Source organism: Eubalaena glacialis, chromosome 13 (assembly GCF_028564815.1).
Source record: "Eubalaena glacialis isolate mEubGla1 chromosome 13, mEubGla1.1.hap2.+ XY, whole genome shotgun sequence".
NCBI classification, from domain to species: domain Eukaryota; kingdom Metazoa; phylum Chordata; class Mammalia; order Artiodactyla; family Balaenidae; genus Eubalaena; species Eubalaena glacialis.
This window is the reverse complement of record NC_083728.1, coordinates 88,173,802-88,196,856: the sequence shown is the minus strand read 5'-3', so window position 1 is coordinate 88,196,856 and position 23,055 is coordinate 88,173,802. Positions and strand designations below refer to the sequence as shown.

The 23,055-nt window shown below is 45.7% G+C and overlaps 2 protein-coding genes across 7 annotated transcripts in view; one reads left to right on the top strand and one right to left on the bottom strand.

Moving 5' to 3' along the window:
- Window positions 1-23,055, top strand: part of MBLAC1 (metallo-beta-lactamase domain containing 1) — a 73,295-nt gene that overhangs the window by 7,732 nt on the left and 42,508 nt on the right. Inside the window, exon 2 of one of the 5 annotated variants that reach the window (XM_061208673.1) lies at window positions 4,842-5,016. The exons of the other annotated variants lie outside the window; for them this stretch is intronic. The gene's annotated coding sequence lies outside the window, so the exon portion shown is untranslated. Of the gene's footprint in view, window positions 1-4,841; window positions 5,017-23,055 lie in introns of those variants that run through there. 5 annotated transcript variants of the gene reach the window in all.
- LOC133103287 (paired immunoglobulin-like type 2 receptor alpha) lies at window positions 5,906-21,370 on the bottom strand. Of its 2 annotated transcripts, XM_061208674.1 has the most exons (6): window positions 21,205-21,370; window positions 20,488-20,889; window positions 11,022-11,201; window positions 7,755-7,785; window positions 6,669-6,718; window positions 6,131-6,218 (listed from the first exon to the last, which is right to left on the bottom strand). In XM_061208674.1, the coding sequence occupies exons 1-6, from the start codon at window positions 21,257-21,259 to the stop codon at window positions 6,214-6,216; spliced, it is 723 nt and encodes a 240-aa protein (XP_061064657.1). In that variant the 5' UTR covers window positions 21,260-21,370; the 3' UTR covers window positions 6,131-6,213. The 2 variants fall into 2 exon arrangements, with proteins under 2 accessions (XP_061064658.1, XP_061064657.1); XM_061208675.1 differs by lacking the exons at window positions 7,755-7,785; window positions 11,022-11,201 and having other exon boundaries at window positions 5,906-6,218; window positions 20,500-20,889.

The window sequence follows — 23,055 nt, the reverse complement described above, 5'->3', positions numbered from 1 at the left end:
CTTCTGTTGTTGCAGAGCACGGGCTCTAGGCGTGCGGGCTTCGGTAGTTGTGGCACGTGGGCTCAGTAGTTGTGGCTCGCGGGCTCTAGAGCACAGGCTCAGTAGTTGTGGCGCACGGGCTTAGTTGCTCCGCAGCATGTGGGATCTTCCCGGACCAGGGCTTGAACCTGTATCCCCTGCATTGGCAGGTGGATTCTTAACCACTGTGCCACCAGGCAAGCCCAGAATGTTTTTTTAAAATTAATTAATTAATTTTTGTCTGCGTTGGGTCTTCATTGCTTCGCGTGGGCTTTCTCTAGTTGTGGCGAGTGAGGGCTACTCTTCGTTGCAGTGCATGGGCTTCTCATTGCGGTGGCTTGTCTTGTTGTGGAGCACCGGCTCTAGGCGTGGGGGCTTCAGTAGTTGTGGCACAAGGGCTCAGTCATTGTGGCTCGCGGGCTTAGTTGCTCTGCAGCATGTGGGATCTTCCTGGACCAGGGCTTGAAACCACGTCCCCTTCATTGGCAGGCGGATTCTTAACCACTGCGCCACCAGGGAAGTCCTATCAATGCATTTAAAAATATTAAAAGTATTTTTGTCATTTAAAAATTTTGGACTTACTGAGGTATAATTTACATACAGTGAAATTTACTTTTTAGTGTTATAACTATACATTTTGATGGACATGTAATTGCATAACCACAAATGCAATCAAGATACAAAATGTTTTCATGACCCTAAAATCTTCCCTCATGATCCTTTGTAGTCACCTCCCTCTGGCAATCATTGATGTTTCCTTTTAAAATAGCTTTATCTTTTCCAGAATGTCATATAAAAATAGATCATAGAGTATGTAGCCTTCTGAGTTTGGCTTCTCTCACTTAGCTTAATGTATTTAAGATTCATCCATGTTGTTAAATGTAAAAGTAATTTGTTCCTTTTTATTGCTGAGTAGTATTCCATTGTAAGGATGTACCAGTTTGTTTATACTGGGGTTGTTGTATTTGAAGGATATTTGGTGTATATTAATTTTATAAGAAACTGTCAAACTGTTTCCAGAGTGGCTGTACCATTTTGCATTCCCATCAGCAATGTTTGAGAACTCCAGTTACTCCACATCCTCACCAACATTGGTTTGTCAGAAAAAGTCATTTTGTCACCATTTTTTAAATAAATAAATTTATTTATTTATTGGCTGTGTTGGGTCTTTGTTGCTGAGCACAGGCTTTCTCTAGTTGCGGCGAGCAGGGGCTACTCTTCGTTGTGGTGCGTGGGCTTCTCATTGCGGTGGCTTCTCTTTGTTGCGGAACACAGGCTCTAGGCATGCGGGCTTCAGTAGCTGTGGCTTGTGGTTCTAGAGCGCAGGCTCAGTAGTTGTGGCACATGGGCTTAGTTGCTTGGTGGCATGTGGGATCTTCCCGGACCAGGGCTCGAACCTGTGTCCCCTGCATTGGCAGATGGATTCTTAACCACTGCGCCACCAGGGAAGTCCCTTGTCACCATTTTTGAAAGTTAGTTTTACTGGGTATAGTATTCTGGATTGGTAGTTTTTCTTTCAGTACTTCAGAGATGTCATTTTATTTTCTTCTAACTTATGACCTGAAGCCTGTTGTAATTCTTATCTTTGTTCCTCTTTGTATGAGATGCCATATTTTTCCTCTGGTTGCCTTGAATTTTTCTCTTTGGTTTTCATTGGTTTAAATATGACGTGTTTAGGGGTGTGTGTGTGTGTGTGTGTGTGTTCTTGGAGTTTTCTGAGCTTCTTGGATCTGTGGGTTGATTTTTTTAAATTGATTTTGGAAAACTTTAGACGTTGTCTCTTCAAATATTTCTTCTGCATTCTTTTTCACTCTTTTCTTCTGAAATTCCAGTTACCAGTATGTTAGACCTTGGACGTTTAACAACAGCTCTTGCATGCTCTGTTCTTTCTTTCTCTCCTCTTGTATGTCAGTTTTGGTGTTTTCTAATTAACTTGTTTTCAAATTCCATGGAAATACCCCATGAAATCTACTGTGGTCCTTTGCTTTCTTCATATTCTCCAAAAAACCAACTACTTTGTTAGAGTAGATCAGCTGCACTTGCACCAGAGCAGGGGGAAGGATAGCAGGTATGTGCCATTTCCAGATCCTGGATATCCCCAGGGACCCTGGGCTTCAGGGCAGGACCCAAAGCAGATCTCCACTGTGGGTCATGGATCTGCCCTCTTGGTGGTCTGTGGTCACAAGGATGCTTCCAGGTAGCCTCCCAGGGCACAGTTGGCCTAATAAGCAGGACCCCTTAGGTGGTAGGTGAAGGTCTGGGGGCTCGTGGAGGCTCAAAAATCCCTCCCCATCGCCCAGGGTTGGAGGCTAGTACAGAAGATGGGTCAGGTCTGAGAGCTCCTGGAGGAGAAAGTCCAAGAGCGAGGGAGATTCTGAGAACTTGGAGGCAGATTTAGAGGCAGAGTAGGGTCCCAGGGGCTGAGGGATGTTACTGTCAGGCCAGGACATCTTGAAATAGAGGACCTGTGGGTAGTGAAAGAAGAATCTATCAGTGGTTTGTGTTTCCTTCACTTTCTAAGGGGAAGGAGATTTCCAGTCACCAAGGTAGGACCCAGCAGTTCTGTCCTACCTGTATCAGGCTGTCACTCATCAGCCTGTTGTCTGAGTCACCACCATATTTATTTGAAGGTAGCAGCTGTTCTTCATGAAGCAGAAGTTTATGTCTTCAAATAAAAGAAAAAAAAATAATAATGGTATCACCTCTGCCTTCTTACAAGAATGGCCTTCTTGCTTTCAAATAACTCTACTTCCCCTGCAGAAAACAATAACAGAAAGATAAACAAGAAAAAGTCATTTGGGGAAATCAAGAAACACAGTTCTAAAAATGTATGGATCAAAGAAGAAATAAAAATGGATATGAGATAACATTCTGACCACATAGTTACTTGGGGAATGCAATTAAAGCAGGATGTAGGAAGTTTTATAGCCTTAATGCTTCTATTTGAAAAGAAAAAAAGGCTGAAATGGACTGAGCTATATATCTATTTCAAAAAGTTAGAAAAAGAAGAGCAAAATAATGCAAAAAAGTGGAAAGAAGTCAATAATAAAGATAAAATGAGTAATTTCATAGAAAACAAACAAAGTAGAAAGCATAGAAAAAGCCAAAATTTGACTCTTTGAAAACACTCAGGAGACTTCCCTGGTGGTCCAGTGGTTAAGAATCCACCTTCCAGTGCAGGGGACACTGGTTCGATCCCTGGTAGGGGAACTAAGATCCCACATGCCACGGGGCAACTAAGCCTGAGCTCTCTAGAACCCGAGCGCCACAACTAGAGAGGAGCCCATGTGCAGCAATGCAGAGCCTGCGCTCCACAACGAAAGATCCCACATGCCGTGATAAAGATCCTGCAACTAAGACCCAATGCAACCAAATAAATAAATAAATATTAAAAAAAAGAAAAGACTCAGACAATTAATGAACTTTTAACAAGATTTATTAAGTAAGAGAGAAAGCATGAGTGGGTCGATACCAGAAACGAAAAAGGAGACATAACTAGAGCTTGTGCAGATATGAGAAGTTATGTCTGTGACAATACATTTCACTATTTAAACAAAATAGACAAATTTCTAGACAATTATGTGAAAACTGACTCACAAGGAGCTAGAGCACATGGGCTTCAGTAGTTGTGGCACACAGGCTCAGTAGTTGTGGCTCACGGGCTCTAGAGCAAAGGCTCAGTAGTTGTGGCGCACGGGCTTAGCTGCTCCATGGCATGTGGGATCTTCCCGGACCAGGGTTTGAACACGTGTCCCCTGCACTGGCAGGCGGATTCTTTTTTTTTTTAAAGCAACATGGATTTTGGCGCTTGTGTTTAAACTGCAGTCATGATTTTTTTTAAAATTAATTAATTTATTTATTTATTTATTTTTGGCTGTGTTGGGTCTTCGTTTCTGTGTGAGGGCTTTCTCTAGTTGCGGCGAGCGGGGGCCACTCACTGTCGCGGCCTCTCTTGTTGTGGAGCACAGGCTCCAGACGCGCAGGCTCAGTAGTTGTGGCTCACGGACTTAGTTGCTCCGCGGCATGTGGGATCTTCCCAGACCAGGGCTCGAACCCGTGTCCCCTGCATTGGCAGGCAGATTCTCAACCACTGCGCCACCAGGGAAGCCCCTGCAGGCGGATTCTTAACCATTGTGCCACCAGGGAAGTCCCATATATGTGTCTTTATCTTTAAAGTGGGTTTCTTGTAGACGACATATAGGTGGGCAATGTTTTTTTGATCCACTTTGACAATCTTTAGCTTTTAATTGGTTCACTTAGACCAACGTGATTGGCGTTCAAAGTGATTATGAGTATAGTTAGATTAATACGTACAACATTCCTTACTGGTTTTCTTGCCCTTGTTCTTTGTTGCTGTTTTTGTCTTACACTCTTTTTCTGCCTTTTGTGGTCTTAATTGAGCATTTTATATGAATGCAGCACGTATTATAGAAACATAATGGTTAGTGATTTTATTTGTTCCAGGGACAGGAGAATGGTGAGGAGGCGGGAACTAACATTTATTGACATTTCTGTGGGCTGGCTAGATACATAGTTCTATGATTGTTCCCTTTATTTCCCTTTACTTCTTTCATTATCTCTATGATTGGATATTTGCCATTTTAAAGGTAAGGAGACTGAGGCTCAAAGGTTTTAAAATTTCCTTAAGACCAGTGTCTAGCCTGTGGCTGTTCTGTGGCTTAAATCCAGGTCTTTCTGACTCCAAAGCCCATTTTCTGTCTATTGAAAAAGTCATCTTTTCCAGAGATTGTTTGGGAATTAGAAATTTAGGAATTTGACATGTAAAACTTAAAGACTCTCAGTTTTGTCACTTTTTCATTTAGGCCCTAAGAAAAAATTTAAAGCTCCCCAAAGCAAGGCCCCAGTAAGTGACTCATCTGAGGACAAAGAAGCTAGAATAGTGCCAGAGGTCCTGACCCCACCAGCTCCTCCCGGGGCCTGTCCCATGGTGGGGAAAGAAGGGCCTGCACCCCAGGAGCCACGGCCTCAGGAGGCTGGAAGTGTCCCCTCTGATGATGGAGCCTCCAGTGACCTGTACCTGGACCTGGACCAACTCATGGCGGATGTTGGAGAAGAGCCGGAGCAGAGGGAGGAGCCACAGCACAGAGACGATGCAGGGGAGCTCGCCGTGGCCTCCTGTGAGGAATAGCTGCGGGCTCACACCTCCTTCCTGCTCTCTCATCCCTTCTGTGGGAGCAGGAGGCAGAGCCTCTCAGAGGATCCCCGAGAAGCTGATAAATGTTGGGGTTGTTCATTGGCTGTGAGGTTGGTTGGCTAAGGTCAGAGTTGTGCAGCTGATATATTAATAAATGAGGTTATTAGTTTATTTGGTTCATCTCTAACCACACGCTTTCTTTTGGCTTCTCTCCCTCCTCCTCTGTGTCACTGTGGCTCATGGTGCTTTCTGGTGGGAGGCCTGTCAGTATAGGGAACTGGGAAGGTGATGACACCAGAGTCCTGGGAGAAGGACATTGAGAAGGGCAGGTCTGGGTTCAAATCTTGCCTCAGCCTCCTATTAGCTACATGGCCTTGGGAAAATCACCGTAACCATTCTGGGTCTTGTTATCCTGCCTCAGATGGTACCTCCAGTGCCATATAGGGTGCTTGATGATGCTGAAATGAGGCAAAGCACTAACAATGCATGCTAATTATTATCATAAGGGAAGTAGAATGGTTAAATGAGGAGACAGACCTTGGGTTCCAGACTGACTACCAGTGTTTGGGGATTTACTGGTCCCTGGCCTGAGGCAGTCACTGAACAAAAGGACTAGGGGAGGGATCTGGGTGTGAGCTATCTATTATGGTTCATTTATGGCAAGAAGGACAGAAGTTGAAGGTGATGTCAGCTTTCTCCTTAGATGCATTCAGGCAAATTGTACAGGGACTTTTATTTTTGTGGTCAAGGGCTAGGAAGTTGAAGAGGGAACTGGCGCATTGGGCTATGTGTCTCTCAGGTCCTTGGTGGCCTTCAACACCTGCTGGCTTGTGAGTCGTCTGTGTCTGTCCAGGGTGATTATGAGGAACTGAGATCCCTGTGTGCAGCTGACTCTAAGCAGGTCCTCACTCAGTCCCACTCCTTAGGCCTTTAAGACAGAGTATAGGGTCTCTTCCTGGGGGCCCTCTTGGGGAGGCGGGTGGGGAGGCGCTGCTGGTGAGGTCAAGCTGGAGAGGGCGAGGGAGGCATAGAAGATGTCGTCATCCTGGGGGAGAATGGAAAGGGGGGGGGGGTTAGGCAGCAGAGGGGGAGCTGTCCCATCTCAGAGCTGCAATCCCACAGCTGATGCCCTGCCGAAACCACAGTCCCTCTGTTCTTCCACCTCACCTTCTCTAAACTTCCCTTTAATTCTTTCAGGACCTAATCTGAGCTGCTTACCTTGGTGTCCAGCTTGGACAACATACAGGCTTGGGGCCTGCATGTTGTCCTAGAAAAAATCAAGATGTGCCAGGGTTAGGTGGCCTGGCAGCAAGGGTAGAGAAGTGGGCAGGGGGCTCCAGTAGTGAGGTCATCTTTAGGTCAGGAACAGGGTCTGGGGGAGGGTGGGTGAGGCGGGGGAGAGAGGAGGATGCTGAGGGCACGTGTGTGGGGAGGGGGTGTGTGGGGAGGAAGGAAGGCCCAGGTGGAGAGCGGGGATGATGACAGCAGGACCTACCTTTATTCCCAATGTTCTCGTATTTCTCCTCCGGGTTTTGGAAGGATCCCCTGTGTGGGAACAGGAGGGGGGCGATGTGTCAGAGGCTGGGCAGAAAAGAGTTACCACCTGCATCGGGCTGGTTCTCTTGGTGGGGTCTCTGTGACCTGCCTGGATGCACTCGGAAGATGAAGGCAGAGGTTTGAGGCTCTCAGAAGGAGGCCGCCTGGACGGGGTTGAGGGGTCATTTGCGGTGTAGCCCTGTCCCTGAGTGCTGACTGAGGTGGATTGTTCTGGAGAAGCGGCTTTACTGCAGGGGCACAGGGAGGAGAAGCAGGAGGGGGAGCTCCTGTCCTCTCTGCCGCAGCGCCTCAGTTAAAACTGGAGCATGAGAACCAGGAAGCTAATCTCAGGTCCCCTGGGCGGTGCTCAGGCCTTGGTCCCTAGAAGAGATGCCATCGCCATGGGGAGGGGTCCGAGGAGGGCAGCTGTCAAGAGTCAGGAGGGAGAGAAAGGAGGGAGAGGCTGCGAGAAGGAAAAGCCTGGAAGTGGAAGGAAAGATGGAGAAAGGAAAGAGGTGGGCCATGAGGAGGGTAAGAGCTCAGGAAAGGAAGAGGAGCTGGGGCCCGAGGAGAGGGAGCCAGGCTGGGAGCCGGGAGGGAAGTTGCTCTGAGAAAAGGCAGAGGGCGGAGCAGCTGGAGGTCGCGCGTCACAGGGGAAAAGGACAGATTGGATGAGGAGCAAGAAAGAGGACAGAACGTGGAGGTGGTAGGTGTGTTCAGGAAGGATGAGGTGGAGAGAAACCAGGATGAACAGAGGAAAAGGCTGAGAACTGGGGATGAAGGAGGAAAGGGGGAGCCAGAGAAAGACAGAGGGAGATGTTCCGGGAAAGAATCAGAGAAAGTGCTGGTCCACTGTTCTCGATTTTTCAAAGAGCTGGAGCCTCCGGAAGTGAAGAGCCTGGCCTGTTAGGGGACTTGGGAGGGTGTGGATGGAGAGTCCAGGCGGGGAGGGGCTGTGAAAGGCTCCCTAGTGCTGTTCTCAGAAGGAAACTTCCTGCTTCACAAAACAGCACCCCGCCTCCCCCCTTGGAGGAGAAGCGCTCACCTGGCTGGGGTTCTGGCTTTAGTCTGCAGACCTGTAGGGGGACCAACAGTGTGTCAATGTGTCATCCATGGAGGCCTGTCTCCTGCCTGCCTTCTCTGCCCCGTCCCACCCTGAGCTCATCCTTGGAGAGACCAGAGCAGCGAAGCAGCTCGGCTGAAACCCACCTGGGAAGGGCCTGGGACCTGAGCCTGCACCCAGCAGGCACCCTGAGGCTGCCCACACCTGTCCTGCCTTGTCCTCAACACCCATCAGGAGAGCAGCTCTTCCTGCGCCCCTTCACCTTCTGAACACATTGGACTTGCCCACTTCCCCCAGCTCCAGTGACCTCTGCTCCACTCAGCCACACCCTGGGCCTTTTTTTTTTTTAAATCACTCGAGCTGAGACCTCTGACCTAGTAAATGCTAGTATCATTTTTATGCTACTACTGTCTTTCCTTCCAACTCTCTTTTGTCATCATCCCTCTGTACCTGTGCTTAACCTCACTGAACTCTTGTCTCTTGATGACCCACTTTCTTTCAGGTTATCCAGGCTCCCTGCTGAGCCCTCTACTCTCCATCTCTGCCCTCTCACTGGCTCCTTGACCTCCTGTGTTCCCCTGTCCTTCTGCCACACTTGCTGACACATCTTCAGTCCTGGATGTGTCCTAAGGCAGGGAATGCTATTTGTTTATCCCAATATCCATTTGCTTCTTCTTATTCAGTTACAGAACCTTGATTTTATTTGGAGTGGCAGCATGCCCCCCTACAGATAGATGTGGGACCTATGACTAAATATAGCCAGTGAGATATAAAGGGAAGTTGTGGGTAGGACTTCACAGATGCTCTTTAAAAGGAGGACAGACAACTGGGGAATTGTCTTTTTGTCCTTTCCTCCTTTATCCCTGATTGGATTCAGAAATAATGGCTGGAGTCCTAGCAGCCATCTTGAACCATGAGGTAACCTTTAGGATAGAAGCCAGGATCCAGGACAGTGAGCAGAAAGGTAGAAGCCTGAGTGCTTATAGGTGGTAGCTTCTGCTCTCTGGCTCCACATCCTTTTATATGAGGGGAAAAAAGTAAACTCTGTGTTATTGAACTTACTGTTCCTTCTGGACTTTGGTGCTAGCAGCTGAACACAACTTCTAACCAGTAATTCCTAAATGTTTCTAAACCTTCATGCTTGAATACTGCTGGGGGAAAACATAATCATGTGCAGTGATGCTTGTACAGATTTATGTCTTCTCATCTGAGTTGGTCCTCAAATACCATCTTGCATTTCCTTGGTGACTACGTCACATTTTCTCTTTGTCTCTGACCCTCATCCTCACTCCCAGGACACAACCACTGTGGTTTTTGCTCTGCAGAATTAAAAAACAATTTGTATGTAATTGAATTTATAAATATTTTTATTCATGACTTTTTCATACTTAGGCTGGTCATCTTCAATCCATGGTTGTAAAATAGTTTCACATGCTTTCTACTAGTACTAGGGTTATTTTTTCCTCATTTATATCTTCAATTTTGGTGCAAATTATGAGGTAGGGAGATAACATTATTCTTTCTCAGCTGCTACTCCATTGTTCCAGGACCATGTATTGAACTATTCATCCTTCCCCCTAGATTAGAAATGCTTCCTTTTAACCTGCTAAATTCCCTCATATATTTGGAACTGTTTTCATCCTGCTTGTATTTGACTTTTCACTTTTATTCCATCTGTTTATCATATGCCAGAATTACATCATTTTAATTATTGTAACTTATTAATTATAAGTCCTCATCCTCATATAGTGCTTATTCTGCACCAGGATCTATTCTAAATGCCTTTTGTTTGTCATGACAACCCCAGGGAAGTACTATTTTTATTCCCATTTTACCTATGAGTAAGTTGAGGCTCAGAGCAGTCATATCATAGTGCCAGAGTTTACCCAGCCAGGGTGTGAAGCAGATTTGGCTGCAGGCATGCCAGATTCTATGCTTTTCAACCTCTGAGCTTTACTGTTTCACAGGGCTCATCTCTCATTGCACATTTTTAAAAAATTATTTCAAATCAATTTTGGTGGGTGTTGTGGCATAAATAATTAATGCCTCTAACCCTGTGGTCTCTTTCAGCTGTGAATGCATACATCCAAATTTCTGATGGGCATCTCTACTCACATGCCACACAAATATAAACTATTCCAAACTCAAGAATCATCCTTCTCTCCCAGTCATGGTCCTTGACCTCCTATGCCCCTATTTTACTTGGGCTCACCATGGCCTCACTCACCCAAGTTGGAAACATGGGACTAAGCCCTGCTCCCTCATCCTTCTATCAATCCAATCATCAAGTCCTACTGGTTTCCCCTCTTAAACTTTTCCAGGATCTGGCCCTCTCCCTCCATCCACGCTGCCACAGCATTAGAGTGACCCCAGGCTGGCCCACCTCCGGCCCCTCTACCGCAGACTGTGTATCTACAAGGCCAAGCTAAGGTTGCCACTTTGCTGCTTCACTTTGCCTCTGGGATCAGAGGCTCTGGGGTGTGATTTCCAAGGTCATCTTCTGTCATCTCCTGCCTCCTCCACAGCCCTGAGCTACTTAGAGTTCCCAGAATGGTTTCCTTCCCCTGGAAGGACAGTGACCTCTACAGCACCCTCACCACTTGCCTGGCTAATTCTTTCTTATTTTTGGAGACTTTTTGCAGGAGTCACTTCCTCTGGGAAGTCCTCCTTGATTACCCCTCCTTCCCCTCCCAAGCTAGCTCTTCCTAAGTGGGTCAGTTAGCCCTTGAGGCAACTGTCCTCCCCATATCCTCTTATCCCCCATTTCCTTGAAAGCAGGGCCTGGGCTTTATTTACTTTTGTATCTCCATTTACAAGCCAGGCCCTGGGAAATAGGAGCCAACTTCCTGTTCCTTCTGCCCTCACTTTCCTTTTCCCAGGGCAGAGCATCCCTCCCATGAACCAAAAGCGAGGACTGAGAAATGATTAAGTCAAGCATCCAGAACTGGAAAGTGATCAGGTTTATGAAGAGGGATTGGTCTGGAGTGGTGGTTCCCAAACTTGATGACACACAAATACCACCTGAGCAGATCATTAAAAATGCAGATTCCCAAGCCCAGACCTCAGGCCCATCAGGGATCTGCATTTTGTTTGTTTTTTTCTTTTGTTTGTTTGTTTTGTTTTCATTTTTATGGTCTTATGTGGGATCTGCATTTTTAATGGACACCTGGATCATTCTGATGCAGGAGGGTTCTGAGAAACACCTAGCTGGGAATCCTGGGGAGAGGTTGGAGGTCCCAGACCACTTACCTTTGCTTCTCTTCCACCTGAGGTACATGATCCATCCCAAAATCGCGATTTTGAGCATAGCGCTGGCCAATGACAACCCAACTGTAGTTTTCATACTTAGGGACCACAACTCTGAACTCTTTTTGCCATCTGGGACCCTGATGCTAGGGGTAGTGGAGCCCAGGGTGGTTGGCTTAGCAGCTGGGAAGACATGAGAAATATGCAAATTATTCACTGAAGGGCTGGAGGTATCTGGGTGAAGCTGTCACATCTTGTTCCCTAGTTTGGGGAATGTGGGAGGGTGGGGAGCAAGTCTCTGAAGCTCTCCCACAGGGAGGGGAGTAACAAGGGCAGATGCTGGAAGCTCTGAATCCTCATCACTCTGTGTAAATCCTGACCCTACCACTGATTAGTGCCGTGATCTCAGAACCTCATTTTATCACCCACCCATAGGTGAACTAAATCACAGGATTAAAAAAAATTTTTTTTATTGTAGTAAAAGACGCATAACATGAAAGTTACTATTTTAATCATATTTAACTCTACAGTTCAGTGGCGCTAAGTACATTCACACTGTTGTACAACTCTCACCACCATCCATCTCCCGAATTTTTCACCTTTCTAAACTGAGACTCTGTCCCCTTTAAATACTAACTCCCCATCACCTTTCCCCCAGCCTGGCATCCACCAATCTGCTTTCTGACTCTGTGAATATGACTGTTCTAAGTACCTCCTATAAGTCGAATCAAACAGTATTTGTCTGCACCTAATGTATATTGGAATGCGTTTCTAAGGTTAACTTATTAAGTCCTACAAACAGATTGCACCTCTTTTAATAGACCATTAAAAGATTACTTAATACCCAGCCCAAAGGAAAAAAACCTAAATTCCAATAAAGTCTTCGGGTTAGTGTGGACCAAATTCACTGTCCACTCTTATTAGAAATTAATAATAAAAGTGTAAATACCATCCCTCAACTAAGATTTTATAATTTAAAAATTAACTTAATCAAAGAAAAATTACTTAATTATACTAACATGTCAGATAAAATAAAAGTGATAGGAACGCATGTGAAAAACCCTACAAAACTAAAGCTACATTCAAAGTTGAATTCACAGTATTAAAAACTTTCATTATTTTAAATGTGAAGATATTTTTTAAATGAATGAAACGTTCAGTATCCAAGAAAAGAGTACCCAAAACAGAGAGGAGTTTCTAAGGAAACTCACAGTTTTCATAGAAAGTAATGAAAACCTAGATAGGATACATTCTTAAGGAAACAGAACAGCAGAAGGATTAAAAAATTCAGGAAGTGGTTATTTAGGGAAAAACAAATAAGAAAACAGACAAGACTCTTGCAAACCTAATAGTGACAAAGAGTCTGTTGAAATCATGAGTGCATGTGTGCTCAATTATAGGTTGAGAATCTAAAAACCTTTGTGAAGTGGATGATTTTCTGAGACAAAAATTTAAAAGAATTAATTTAAGAAATAGTAAACTTTAATGGATAGACAAAGAAGAAATTGAGAACAGTATTAAAGAACTACCTTTCATAGAGATTTCAAGCTTAGAAGCTTTAATGGATAAATTCTTGTGAAAATTTAAGGAGTAGATAATTCCCAGACAGAAGGTTCCAGAACATAGAAATATGGAAAATAATGCAATTCTAATTCATTTTGTAAAATAGTAACATAAACCTTATGCTAGGGACTTCCCTGGTGGCGTAGTGGTTAAGAATCCGCCTGCCAATGCAGGGGACATGGGTTCGATCCCTGGTCCAGGAAGAACCCACATGTCACGGAGCAACTAAGCCCGTGCGCCACAACCACTGAGCCCACACACCGCAACTACTGAAGCCTGTGCGCTTACAGCCCGCGCTCCGCAACAAGAGAAGCCACCGCAATGAGAAGCCTGCTCACCGCAACTAGAGAAAGCCTGCGCGCAGCAACAAAGACCCAATACAGCCAAAAAACAAAAAACCTTATGCTAATCTCAATCATAATCTGGATTGCTTCCATACCCACCTTCAGGGATATTAGGGGTTGCCATTCCTGACCCTTTTTCCAGTGTAAATCACCTTCCTTCTTGGTGTCCCCGCTGGTGGCTTAGTGTTTAACCACTCTGATCTCCTGAGCCAGTTACATTCATCTATCTGTTTCCAGCGTCCCAAATTTTTTTATTTTTTTTAAATTTTTATTATTTTTTTTTTAGTTGTGGAATGCAGACTGTAGAGCACAGGCTCAGTAGTTGTGGCACACGGGCTTAGTTGCTCTGCGGCATATGGGATCTTCCCGGACCAGGCTCGAACCCCTGTTCCCTGCATTGGCAAGGGGATTCTTAACCCCTGTGCCGCCAGGGAAGGCCCCAATTGTGGGTTTTTTTTTCTTTCCTATAGATTCTTGCTGCTGCTGCTTTTTTTTTTTTTTTTTTGCTTTCTTATTTAGAGAAGACTTTTTTTTTTTTAATCAGTCATCAATTTTATACACATCAGCGTATACATGTCAATCCCACTCGCCCAATTCAGCACACCACCATCCCCACCCTACCGCGGTTTTCCCCCCTTGGTGTCCATACGTTTGTTCTCTACATCTGTGTCTCAACTTCTGCCCTGCAAACTGGTTCATCTGTACCATTTTTCTAGGTTCCTCATACGTGCGTTAATATATGATATTTGTTTTTCTTTCTGACTTACTTCACTATGTATGACAGTCTCTAGATCCATCCACATCTCAACAAATGACTCAATTTCGTTCCTTTTTATGGCTGAGTAATATTCCATTGTATATATGTACCACAACTTCTTTATCCATTCGTCTGTCGATGGGCATTTAGGTTGCTTCCATGACCTGGCTATTGTAAATAGTGCTGCAATGAACATTGGGGTGCATGTGTCTTTTTGAATTATGGTTTTCTCTGGGTATATGCCCAGTAGTGGGATTGCTGGGTCATATGGTAATTCGATTTTTAGTTTTTTAAGGAACCTCCATATTGTTCTCCATAGTGGCTGTATCAATTTACATTCCCACCAACAGTGCAAGAGGGTTCCCTTTTCTCCACACCCTCTCCAGCATTTGTTGTTTGTAGATTTTCTGATGATGCCCATTCTAATTGGTGTGAGGTGATACCTCATTGTAGTTTTGATTTGCATTTCTCTAATAATTAGTGATGTTGAGCATCTTTTCATGTGCTTCTTGGCCGTCTGTATGTCTTCTTTGGAGAAATGTCTATTTAGGTCTTCTGCCCATTTTTGGATTGGGTTGTTTGTTTCTTTAATATTGAGCTGAATGAGCTATTTATATATTTTGGAGATTAATCCTTTGTCCGTTGATTCGTTTGCAAATATTTTCTCCCATTCTGAGGGTTGTCTTTTCGTCTTGTTTATGGTTTCCTTTGCTGTGCAAAAGCTTTGAAGTTTCATTAGGTCCCATTTGTTTATTTTTGTTTTTATTTCCATTACTCTAGGAGGTGGATCAAAAAAGATCATGCTGTGATTTATGTCAAAGGGTGTTCTTCCTATGTTTTCCTCTAAGAGTTTTATAGTGTCTGGTCTTACATTTAGGTCTTGAATCCAGTTTGAGTTTATTTTTGTGTATGGTGTTAGGGAGTATTCTAATTTCATTCTTTTACATGTAGCTGTCCAGTTTTCCCAGCACCACTTATTGAAGAGACTGTCTTTTCTCCGTTGTATATCTTTGCCTCCTTTGTCATAGATTAGGTGACCATAGGTGCGTGGGTTTATCTCTGGGCTTTCTATCTTGTTCCATTGATCTATGTTTCTGTTTTTGTGCCAGTACCATATTGTCTTGATTACTGTAGCTTTGTAGTATAGTCTGAAGTCAGGGAGTCTGATTCCTCCAGCTCTGTTTTTGTCCCTCAAGACTGCTTTGGCTATTCGGGGTCTTTTGTGTCTCCATACAAATTTTAAGATGATTTGTTCTAGTTCCGTAAAAAATGCCATTGGTAATTTGATAGGAATTGCATTGAATCTGTAGATTGCTTTGGGTAGTATAGTCATTTTCACAATATTGATTCTTCCAATCCAAGAACATGGTATATCTCTCCATCTGTTGGTATCATCTTTAATTTCTTTCATCAGTGTCTTATAGTTTTCTGCATGCAGGTCTTTTGTCTCCCTAGGTAGGTTTATTCCTAGGTATTTTATTCTTTTTGTTGCAATGGTAAATGGGAGTGTTTCCATAATTTCTCTTTCAGATTTTTCATCATTAGTGTATAGGAATGCAAGAGATTTCTGTGCATTAATTTTGTATCCTGCAACTTTACCAAATTCCTTGATTAGCTCTAGTAGTTTTCTGGTGGCATTTTTAGGATTCTCTATGTATAGTATCATGTCATCTGCAAACAGTGACAGTTTTACTTCTTCTTTTCCAATTTGTATTCCTTTTATTTCTTTTTCTTCTCTGATTGCCGTGGCTAGGACTTCCAGAACTATGTTGAATAATAGTGGTGAGAGTGGACATCCTTGCCTCATTCCTGATCTTAGAGGAAATGCTTTCAGTTTTTCACCGTTGAGAATGATGTTTGCTGTGGGTTTGTCATATATGGCCTTTATTATGTTGAGGTAGGTTCCCTCTATGCCCACTTTCTGGAGAGTTTTTATCATAAATGGGTGTTGAATTTTGTCAAAAGCTTTTTCTGCATCTATTGAGATGATCATATGGTTTTTATTCTTCAATTTGTTAATATGGTGTATCACATTGATTGATTTGCGTATATTGAAGAATCCTTCCATCCCTGGGATAAATCCCACTTGATCGTGGTGTATGATCCTTTTAATGTGTTGTTGGATTCTGTTTGCTAGTATTTTGTTGAGGATTTTTGCATCTATATTCATCAGTGATATTGGTCTGCAATTTTCTTTTTTTGTAGTATCTTTGTCTGGTTTTGGTATCAGGGTGATGGTAGCCTCATAGAATGAGTTTGGGAGTGTTCCTTCCTCTGCAATTTTTTGGAAGAGTTTGAGAAGGATGGGTGTTAGCTCTTCTCTAAATGTTTGATAGAATTCACCTATGAAGCCATCTGGTCCTGGACTTTTGTTTGTTGGAAGATTTTTAATCACAGTTTCAATTTCATTACTTGTGATTGGTCTGTTCATATTTTCTATTTCTTCCTGGTTCAGTCTTGGAAGGTTATACCTTTCTAAGAACTTGTCCATTTCTTCCAGGTTGTCCATTTTATTGGCATAGAGTTGCTTGTAGTAGTCTCTTAGGATGCTTTGTATTTCTGCGGTGTCTGTTGTAACTTCTCCTTTTTCATTTCTAATTTTATTGATTTGAGTCCTCTCCCTCTTTTTCTTGATGAGTCTGGCTAATGGCTTATCAATTTTGTTTATCTTCTCAAAGAACCAGCTTTTAGTTTTATTGATCTTTGCTATTGTTTTCTTTGTTTCTATTTCATTTATTTCTGCTCTGATCTTTATGATTTCTTACCTTCTGCTAACTTTGGGTTTTGTTTGTTCTTCTTTCTCTAGTTCCTTTAGGTGTAAGGTTAGATTGTTTATTTGAGATTTTTCTTGTTTCTTTAGGTAGGCTTGTATAGCTATAAACGTCCCTCTTAGAACTGCTTTTGCTGCATCCCATAGGTTTTGGATCGTCGTGTTTTCATTGTCATTTGTCTCTAGGTATTTTTTGATTTCCTCTTTGATTTCTTCAGTGATCTCTTGGTTATTTAGTAACGTATTGTTTAGCCTCCATGTGTTTGTGTTTTTTACGTTTTTTCCCCTGTAATTCATTTCTAATCTCATAGCGTTGTGGTCAGAAAAGATGCTTGATATGATTTCAATTTTCTTAAATTTACTGAGGCTTGATTTGTGACCCAAGATGTGATCTATCCTGGAGAATGTTCCGTGCGCACTTGAGAAGAACGTGTAATCTGCTGTTTTTGGATGGAATGTCCTATAAATATCAATTAAATCTATCTGGTCTATTGTGTCATTTAAAGCTTCTGTTTCCTTATTTATTTTCATTTTGGATGATCTGTCCATTGGTGTAAGTGAGGTGTTAAAGTCCCCCACTATTATTGTGTTACTGTCAATTTCCTCTTTTATAGCTGTTAGCAGTTGCCTTATGTATTGAGGTGCTCCTATGTTGGGTGCATATATATTTATAATTGTTATATCTTTTTCTTGGATTGATCCCTTGATCATTATGTAGTGTCCTTCCTTGTCTCTTGTAACATTCTTTATTTTAAAGTCTATTTTATCTGATATGAGTATAGCTACTCCAGCTTTCTTTTGATTTCCATTTGCATGGAATATCTTTTTCCATCCCCTCACTTTCAGTCTGTATGTGTCCCTAGGTCTGAAGTGGGTCTCTTGTAGACAGCATATATATGAGTCTTGTTTTTGTATCCATTCAGCAAGCCTGTGTCTTTTGGTTGGAGCATTTAATCCATTCACGTTTAAGGTAATGATCGATATGTATGTTCCTATGACCATTTTCTTAATTGTTTTGGGTTTGTTTTTGTAGGTCCTTTTCTTCTCTTGTGTTTCCCACTTAGAGAAGTTCCTTTAGCATTTGTTGTAGAGCTGGTTTGGTGGTGCTGAATTCTCCTAGCTTTTGCTTGTCTGTAAAGCTTTTGATTTCTCCATCAAATCTAAATGAGATCCTTGCTGGGTAGAGTAATCTTGGTTGTAGGTTTCTTCCCTTTCATCACTTTAAGTATATCATGCTACTCCCTTCTGGCTTGTTGAGTTTCTGCTGAGAAATCAGCTGTTAACCTTATGGGAGTTCCCTTGTATGTTATTTGTTGTTTTTCCCTTGCTGCTTTCAATAATTTTTCTTTGTCTTTAATTTTTGCCGCTTTGATTACTATGTGTCTCAGCGTGTTTCTCCTTGGGTTTATCCTGTATGGGACTCTCTGCGCTTCCTGGACTTGAGTGGCTATTTCCTTTCCCATGTTAGGGAAGTTTTCGACTATAATCTCTTCAAATATTTTCTCTGGTCCTTTCTCTCTCTCTTCTCCTTCTGGGACCGCTATAATGCGAATGTTGTTGCGTTTAATGTTGTCCCAGAGGTCTCTTAGGCTGTCTTCATTTCTTTTCATTCTTTTTTCTTTAGTCTGTTCCGCAGCAGTGAATTCCACCATTCTGTCTTCCAGGTCACTTATCCGTTCTTCTGCCTCAGTTATTCTGCTATTGATTCCTTCTAGGGTAGTTTTCATTTCAGTTATTGTATTGTTCATCTCTGTTTGTTTGTTCTTTAATTCTTCTAGGTCTTTGTTCATCATTTCTTGCATCTTCTCGATCTTTGCCTCCATTCTTATTCCAAGGTCCTGGATCATCTTCACTATCATTATTCTGAATTCTTTTTCTGGAAGGTTGCCTATCTCCACTTCATTTAGTTGTTTTTCTGAGGTTTTATCTTGTTCCTTCATCTGGTATATAGCCCTCTGCCTTTTCATCTTGTCTGTCTTTCTGTGAATGTGGTTTTTGTTCCACAGGCTGCAGGATTGTAGTTCTTCTTGCTTCTGCTGTCTGCCCTCTGGTGGTTGAGGCTATCTAAGAGGCTTGATGGGAGGCTCTGGTGGTGGGTAGAGCTGACTGTTCCAGCGTCCCAAATTTTGGTTTTGTCCTAGCTTGCAATTTTTTTGTCCTTCTTGGTTTTTGTCTAAAAATTCCCTTTGCTGTCATTTTAGTAGATTTGGGGAGGGAGTGGAGGTAAACATGTGCATATAACTCTCTATCTTGGCCAGAATTTATGCTTTACTTTTACAATGAAAAGTATAAAAAGTAAACATTCAAAAGATAATGTTGTACGTTAATAATAAAAATAAAGAATAGAGAGGAAATTAGGGAATTAGAAAAAGAAGAAGAGGGATCTAAGGAGACCAAAAATCTGTCAGAAAAGGTCATTTAAGGCAGCGGTCCCCAACCTTTTTGGCACCAGGGACCGATTTTGTGGAAGACAGTTTTTCCTCGGAAGCGGGGAGGGATGGTTCTGTCGGTAATGAGAACGATGGGGAGCAATGGGGAGCGATGGGGAGCGATGGGGAGCGATGGGGAGCGGCAGATGAAGCTTCGCTCACTCAACCGCTGCTCACCTCCTGCTGTGCGGCCCGGTTCCTAACGGGCTGCGGACCCCTGATTTAAGGGAATATGGAGGAGGTGCAGGAAATATTAATCCAAGGCTGTCTTGCTTAATTCGGATTGTGAGTCACTATCTGTTTGCTCTTAAACGAGCATAGTGGTCAAGAAGGGGCGGTGGTTTTCCAAGAGGGGAGACAAGGAGAGTGTCTTTCCGGCCAACAGCAGTAATCCATCATGGACACTGTTTACAACTGCCAGCACAAGTGATTATGACTGTCTTAGTCAATTATTAGTTTTCTAAAAAATTACAGACAACAACACCCTTATTGCCATTGCCTGTCAGAGAGAACCCCCTCCCCCCTGCTCTGGAGATAGTTACACTGAGGTGCAAGTTCCAATGCCCCACTGAGTGACAGACGGAGATCTGTTAATGCAACGTTTCCATTATTAGGTTAAAAAGAGGTCAAGACACCAAGATGATGAGGTCAGTAGGTGAGGCCGAGCAACTCATGGTTAACAAGGGAGGCTCTGGGGTTAAACTGGGGTCAAACCCCACCTGCACCAGGAGTGACTTTGGGCAGGTGTTTGCTGTGCGAGCCTCGGTCTCCCTTCCTGTAACAGGAGGATGGCAGCAGGGCCGACTGTTACCGGGGTCGTGGGGAAGGTTAGCTGGGGTTTAGCTGGGGTGATGCTGCCAAGGTGTCCAGCCGGGACGCAGGGCACAGTCAGCGGGAGCTGCCGTTACCGCTGCTGCTGCCTCGTCATGACCAGGACAGAGGAGCGAGATCAGGGTGGACAACGGGGACAGTGTGACGAGAACCACACAGGTAGAGGTGGGGGGAGGCAAGGAGGTAAAGAGGATGGAAGAGGGGGAAGAGGAGATGGGAAAGAGATGGGGTGGGGGTGGGAGCGTTGAGGGCCGTGTTCTGGGGAGCAGAGCAGCAGAAGGAAGGGGGAGATGGGAAACAGGTGATGGGGACACGGGACGCCTCAGGCCACCATTGGTGGCCACCACACACCTACTGTGTGTGTGGGCTGAGCTCATGGCCGTGGGGAGACAGACATGGGGTAGCTGAGCCTCCACACATGGACACATGACAAAGGGGAGGCAGCCGCATCCCAAAGATGTCAAGTCACCTGGAGGACATGGGGTGAGGGCAGGGGAGGGTGCAGCCCCAGCTTGGAGCAAGAAAGGAGAATAGCTGGGAGCCCAGAGGGCGGAGACCTGAGGATGAGGGAGGGGGCTGGATCTGGAGGGCAGAGAGGAGGATGGGCAAGGGAGGCAGCCCAGGGCTGGGAAGATTAAGGTGAAAAGGGGTTGATAGAGGCCTGGGGAGGAGTAGAGGGGGCAGGGAGAGGAGTTTGAGAGAAGAGAGGAAGAGGGGGCCTGGGCCAGGCCTGGGAGACAAGACCCCAGTGGCCTCCAAGAGCCTCAGGCAGGACAGCTGGACTCACTGGGGATGACGGTGAGTGTGGTTCCCTCGATGGACTGCCATGTCTGCTTGCCTTTTCTCAGTGTGTCCACCTCCACCTGGCAGAAGTACCTAGACTCATCCTCCCACCGCAGTTTCGAGATCTGGAGGGAGCCGCTCTTCCCACCCTTTGTCCAGTTCAGGAGGAGCCGGTCCTTGAAATCCTTGTGGATGAACAGCGGGGTTGTGTTGTAGATGAACTCCCCATGGAAGTGTTTCCATCTCCAGGATATTCTCACGTTGGGAACCTTGGCTGATTCCCAGGAGTAATAGAAGGAGAAGGGGATGTGGATGGAGCCACCCTTGGGGGCTGAGAGTTTCTTTGGTTGGTTCATCCCAAAGTCAGTGTTTGGAATGGGTTCTGCACAGTGACCTAGAGGAGGGAGGGAGAGGGAGAGACTTTGAAGGTGACCCCAGACCGTCAGCCACACTCACCTACAAGGGGATGTGTGACAGGTGGTAGGACTGGCCCTCTGGCCTGGGTGAGCCCCTCTCCAGGCTTGGGGCGGGGAGGAGGGTGAGGGGTTGGGGGGACCCGGCACTGTGGGACCAGCTCTTTGTTTGTTGGGGGTGGGAGGCCTGGCCGGCTACCCCAGGGGACACTTCTACAGACACCCAGCCATAGCCCCTCCCCGGGGGGGGTGGTCCCTGCGGCCCTGGGCAGAGCAGGACAGTCCCGGCCTCTCACCTGCCTGCAGAGATGCCAGGGACAGCAGCAGGGGCAGCAGCAGGGGCAGACCCATGGCCTTGCCCTCCTCCCGGGATGAGAAGACAAGCAGAGCCTTCAAGGCCAGAGGGGAGGCCTGTGGAGGGGCTGCCTGCGGGGAATCTCAGCACCAGGAGAGCGACGACCAGGCTCCTTCAGAGGACTGAGGAGGGTAGGGGCCTTCCCCAAACCCGCCCACCCCTGCCGTGACTGGCACTTCCTTTATCAATCCGGCTTCTTTTCCTATATTGCAAAATGGCCTCTCTGTGGTCAGTGCAAAGGGAACCATGATCTAGGGCTCCCTGCCCCCCTCTGCACACTGAGGGGCTGGTCCTGACCTGGGCCAGCTGGGGCCTCTCCTCTCTCCCTCAGCTCCCTGCCTCTGCCACCCCCTTGGCATCTCCTTAGGAGTCAGTCTCTGTGTCTCTGTGTGTCTCTCTCTCCTTTTCTCTGCTTCTGTGAGTGTCTCTCTCCTCCCAGGGAAAGGGGCGACAGCAGGACCAGTTCAGGCTCCTTCAGGGAGAGGTCCACGGCCCTGAGTCCCTGCCCAGCTACAGCCCCTTAGAGAGCAGGAGGAGGAGGGAGCTGCTGGTGGTCAAGCCTCAGCCCCCAGCCCAGGCACCAGGGGCACCCAGCATGCTAGTGGTCTCTCTCTCTCCAGGTAGGGGACACTGCAGTGCCCCCCTTCAGTCCCCAGGTAGAACCAAGGCCCACCAGGCCCCTCCCGCCCTGCTCTGCTCCCTGTGTGCAGTCTCACACCCTCCCTGAGGTGAGGAGGTGAGGGTGGGCGCAGGTTCCCACCTACCCAGAGGGTGGGCCTTCTGGAGGCCACGCCTCCACCCACAGAGGCAAGACTGGATCTGCAGGGCCCTCTGTCCTCACACTGTACAAGGAGGACACCGGGGCTCCGACACGCCCTGCCCCACGTCCAGGACTCTGAGGTGGCGGGTCCAGGACTTGAACTCCAGTCTTGCTGAGCCCACAGGGTCTTCTGCTCCTTCTGGACGCTTCCTCCTGGCGGCACCACAGAATCTCTGGGCCTCACCCTGTGAGTGCAGAGCTCTGGGGGTGAGCCCGGAGGCTGTATTTAATAACGCTTCTCAGGGGGTTCCATCTGCAGCTGTGCGACCCTGGCTCATCCAGAGCCTTCCCTGGACAGAGGGGATGAAGGTCAGAGCAGTCATGAGCCATCCTGGTGACAGTCCCTGGGACCCTCTCTGATGGAGGCCCTGCCCGCCTGTGACTGGTGGTGGGCGGGGTGAGAGATTGGGGGCTGGGAACTTTGGTGACCCCCCAGGGCTGGCTGGGATGGAGACTCTGCTCACCCCCTCCCCAGCATGACGTTGGCATTGGTACTGGGTAGAAGGAGGGCAGGGGAAGACATGATTTCATTAGGAAGTGGCATTAGTTCTCTGGAGGTGGAAAAAAACAGACCAGCTTCCTTTCTCCTTTTCTTAGTTTTCCCCCAATTCTAATAGTTTTTTTCCATAATGTTCCCATAGCCAGCCAAGCAGCCTCCACCCTCCCTTTGCATCTATTTTTCTTACCTCTCCTCCCAGGCCCGAGAAGAGTGATTCTGCACTTTCATGGAACCCTCTTATCTGAGTCAGGCCTTGAACATCCATTTTCTCTTTTTCAGCTTTACAACATTCTGTGATGAATGTATTCCTATCTCCATTTTACCCAGGGGGAAAATGAGGCACAGAGTCTTAATATCATGGAGTCCTCTGGGCTGTGAAAGATGCTTGGGCTGAATTGGTAACAGCTGGAAAGGGGGGCAGAAGAGAGGAAAAGGGACCCACTGGCTTTTTGGCAGTGCCTTCAGAGGGTACC

Coding starts and splice junctions, on each gene's coding strand:
- LOC133103287 (XM_061208674.1), bottom strand. CDS start 21,259: ATGGGTCTGCCCCTGCTGCTGCCCCTGCTGCTGTCCCTGGCATCTCTG. Junction 20,890..21,204: donor CCTGGCATCTCTGCAGGCAG/GTGAGAGGCCGG, acceptor TCCCTCCTCTAG/GTCACTGTGCAGAACCCATT. Junction 6,719..7,754: donor AAAGCCAGAACCCCAGCCAG/GTGAGCGCTTCT, acceptor GTTCCCACACAG/GGGATCCTTCCAAAACCCGG.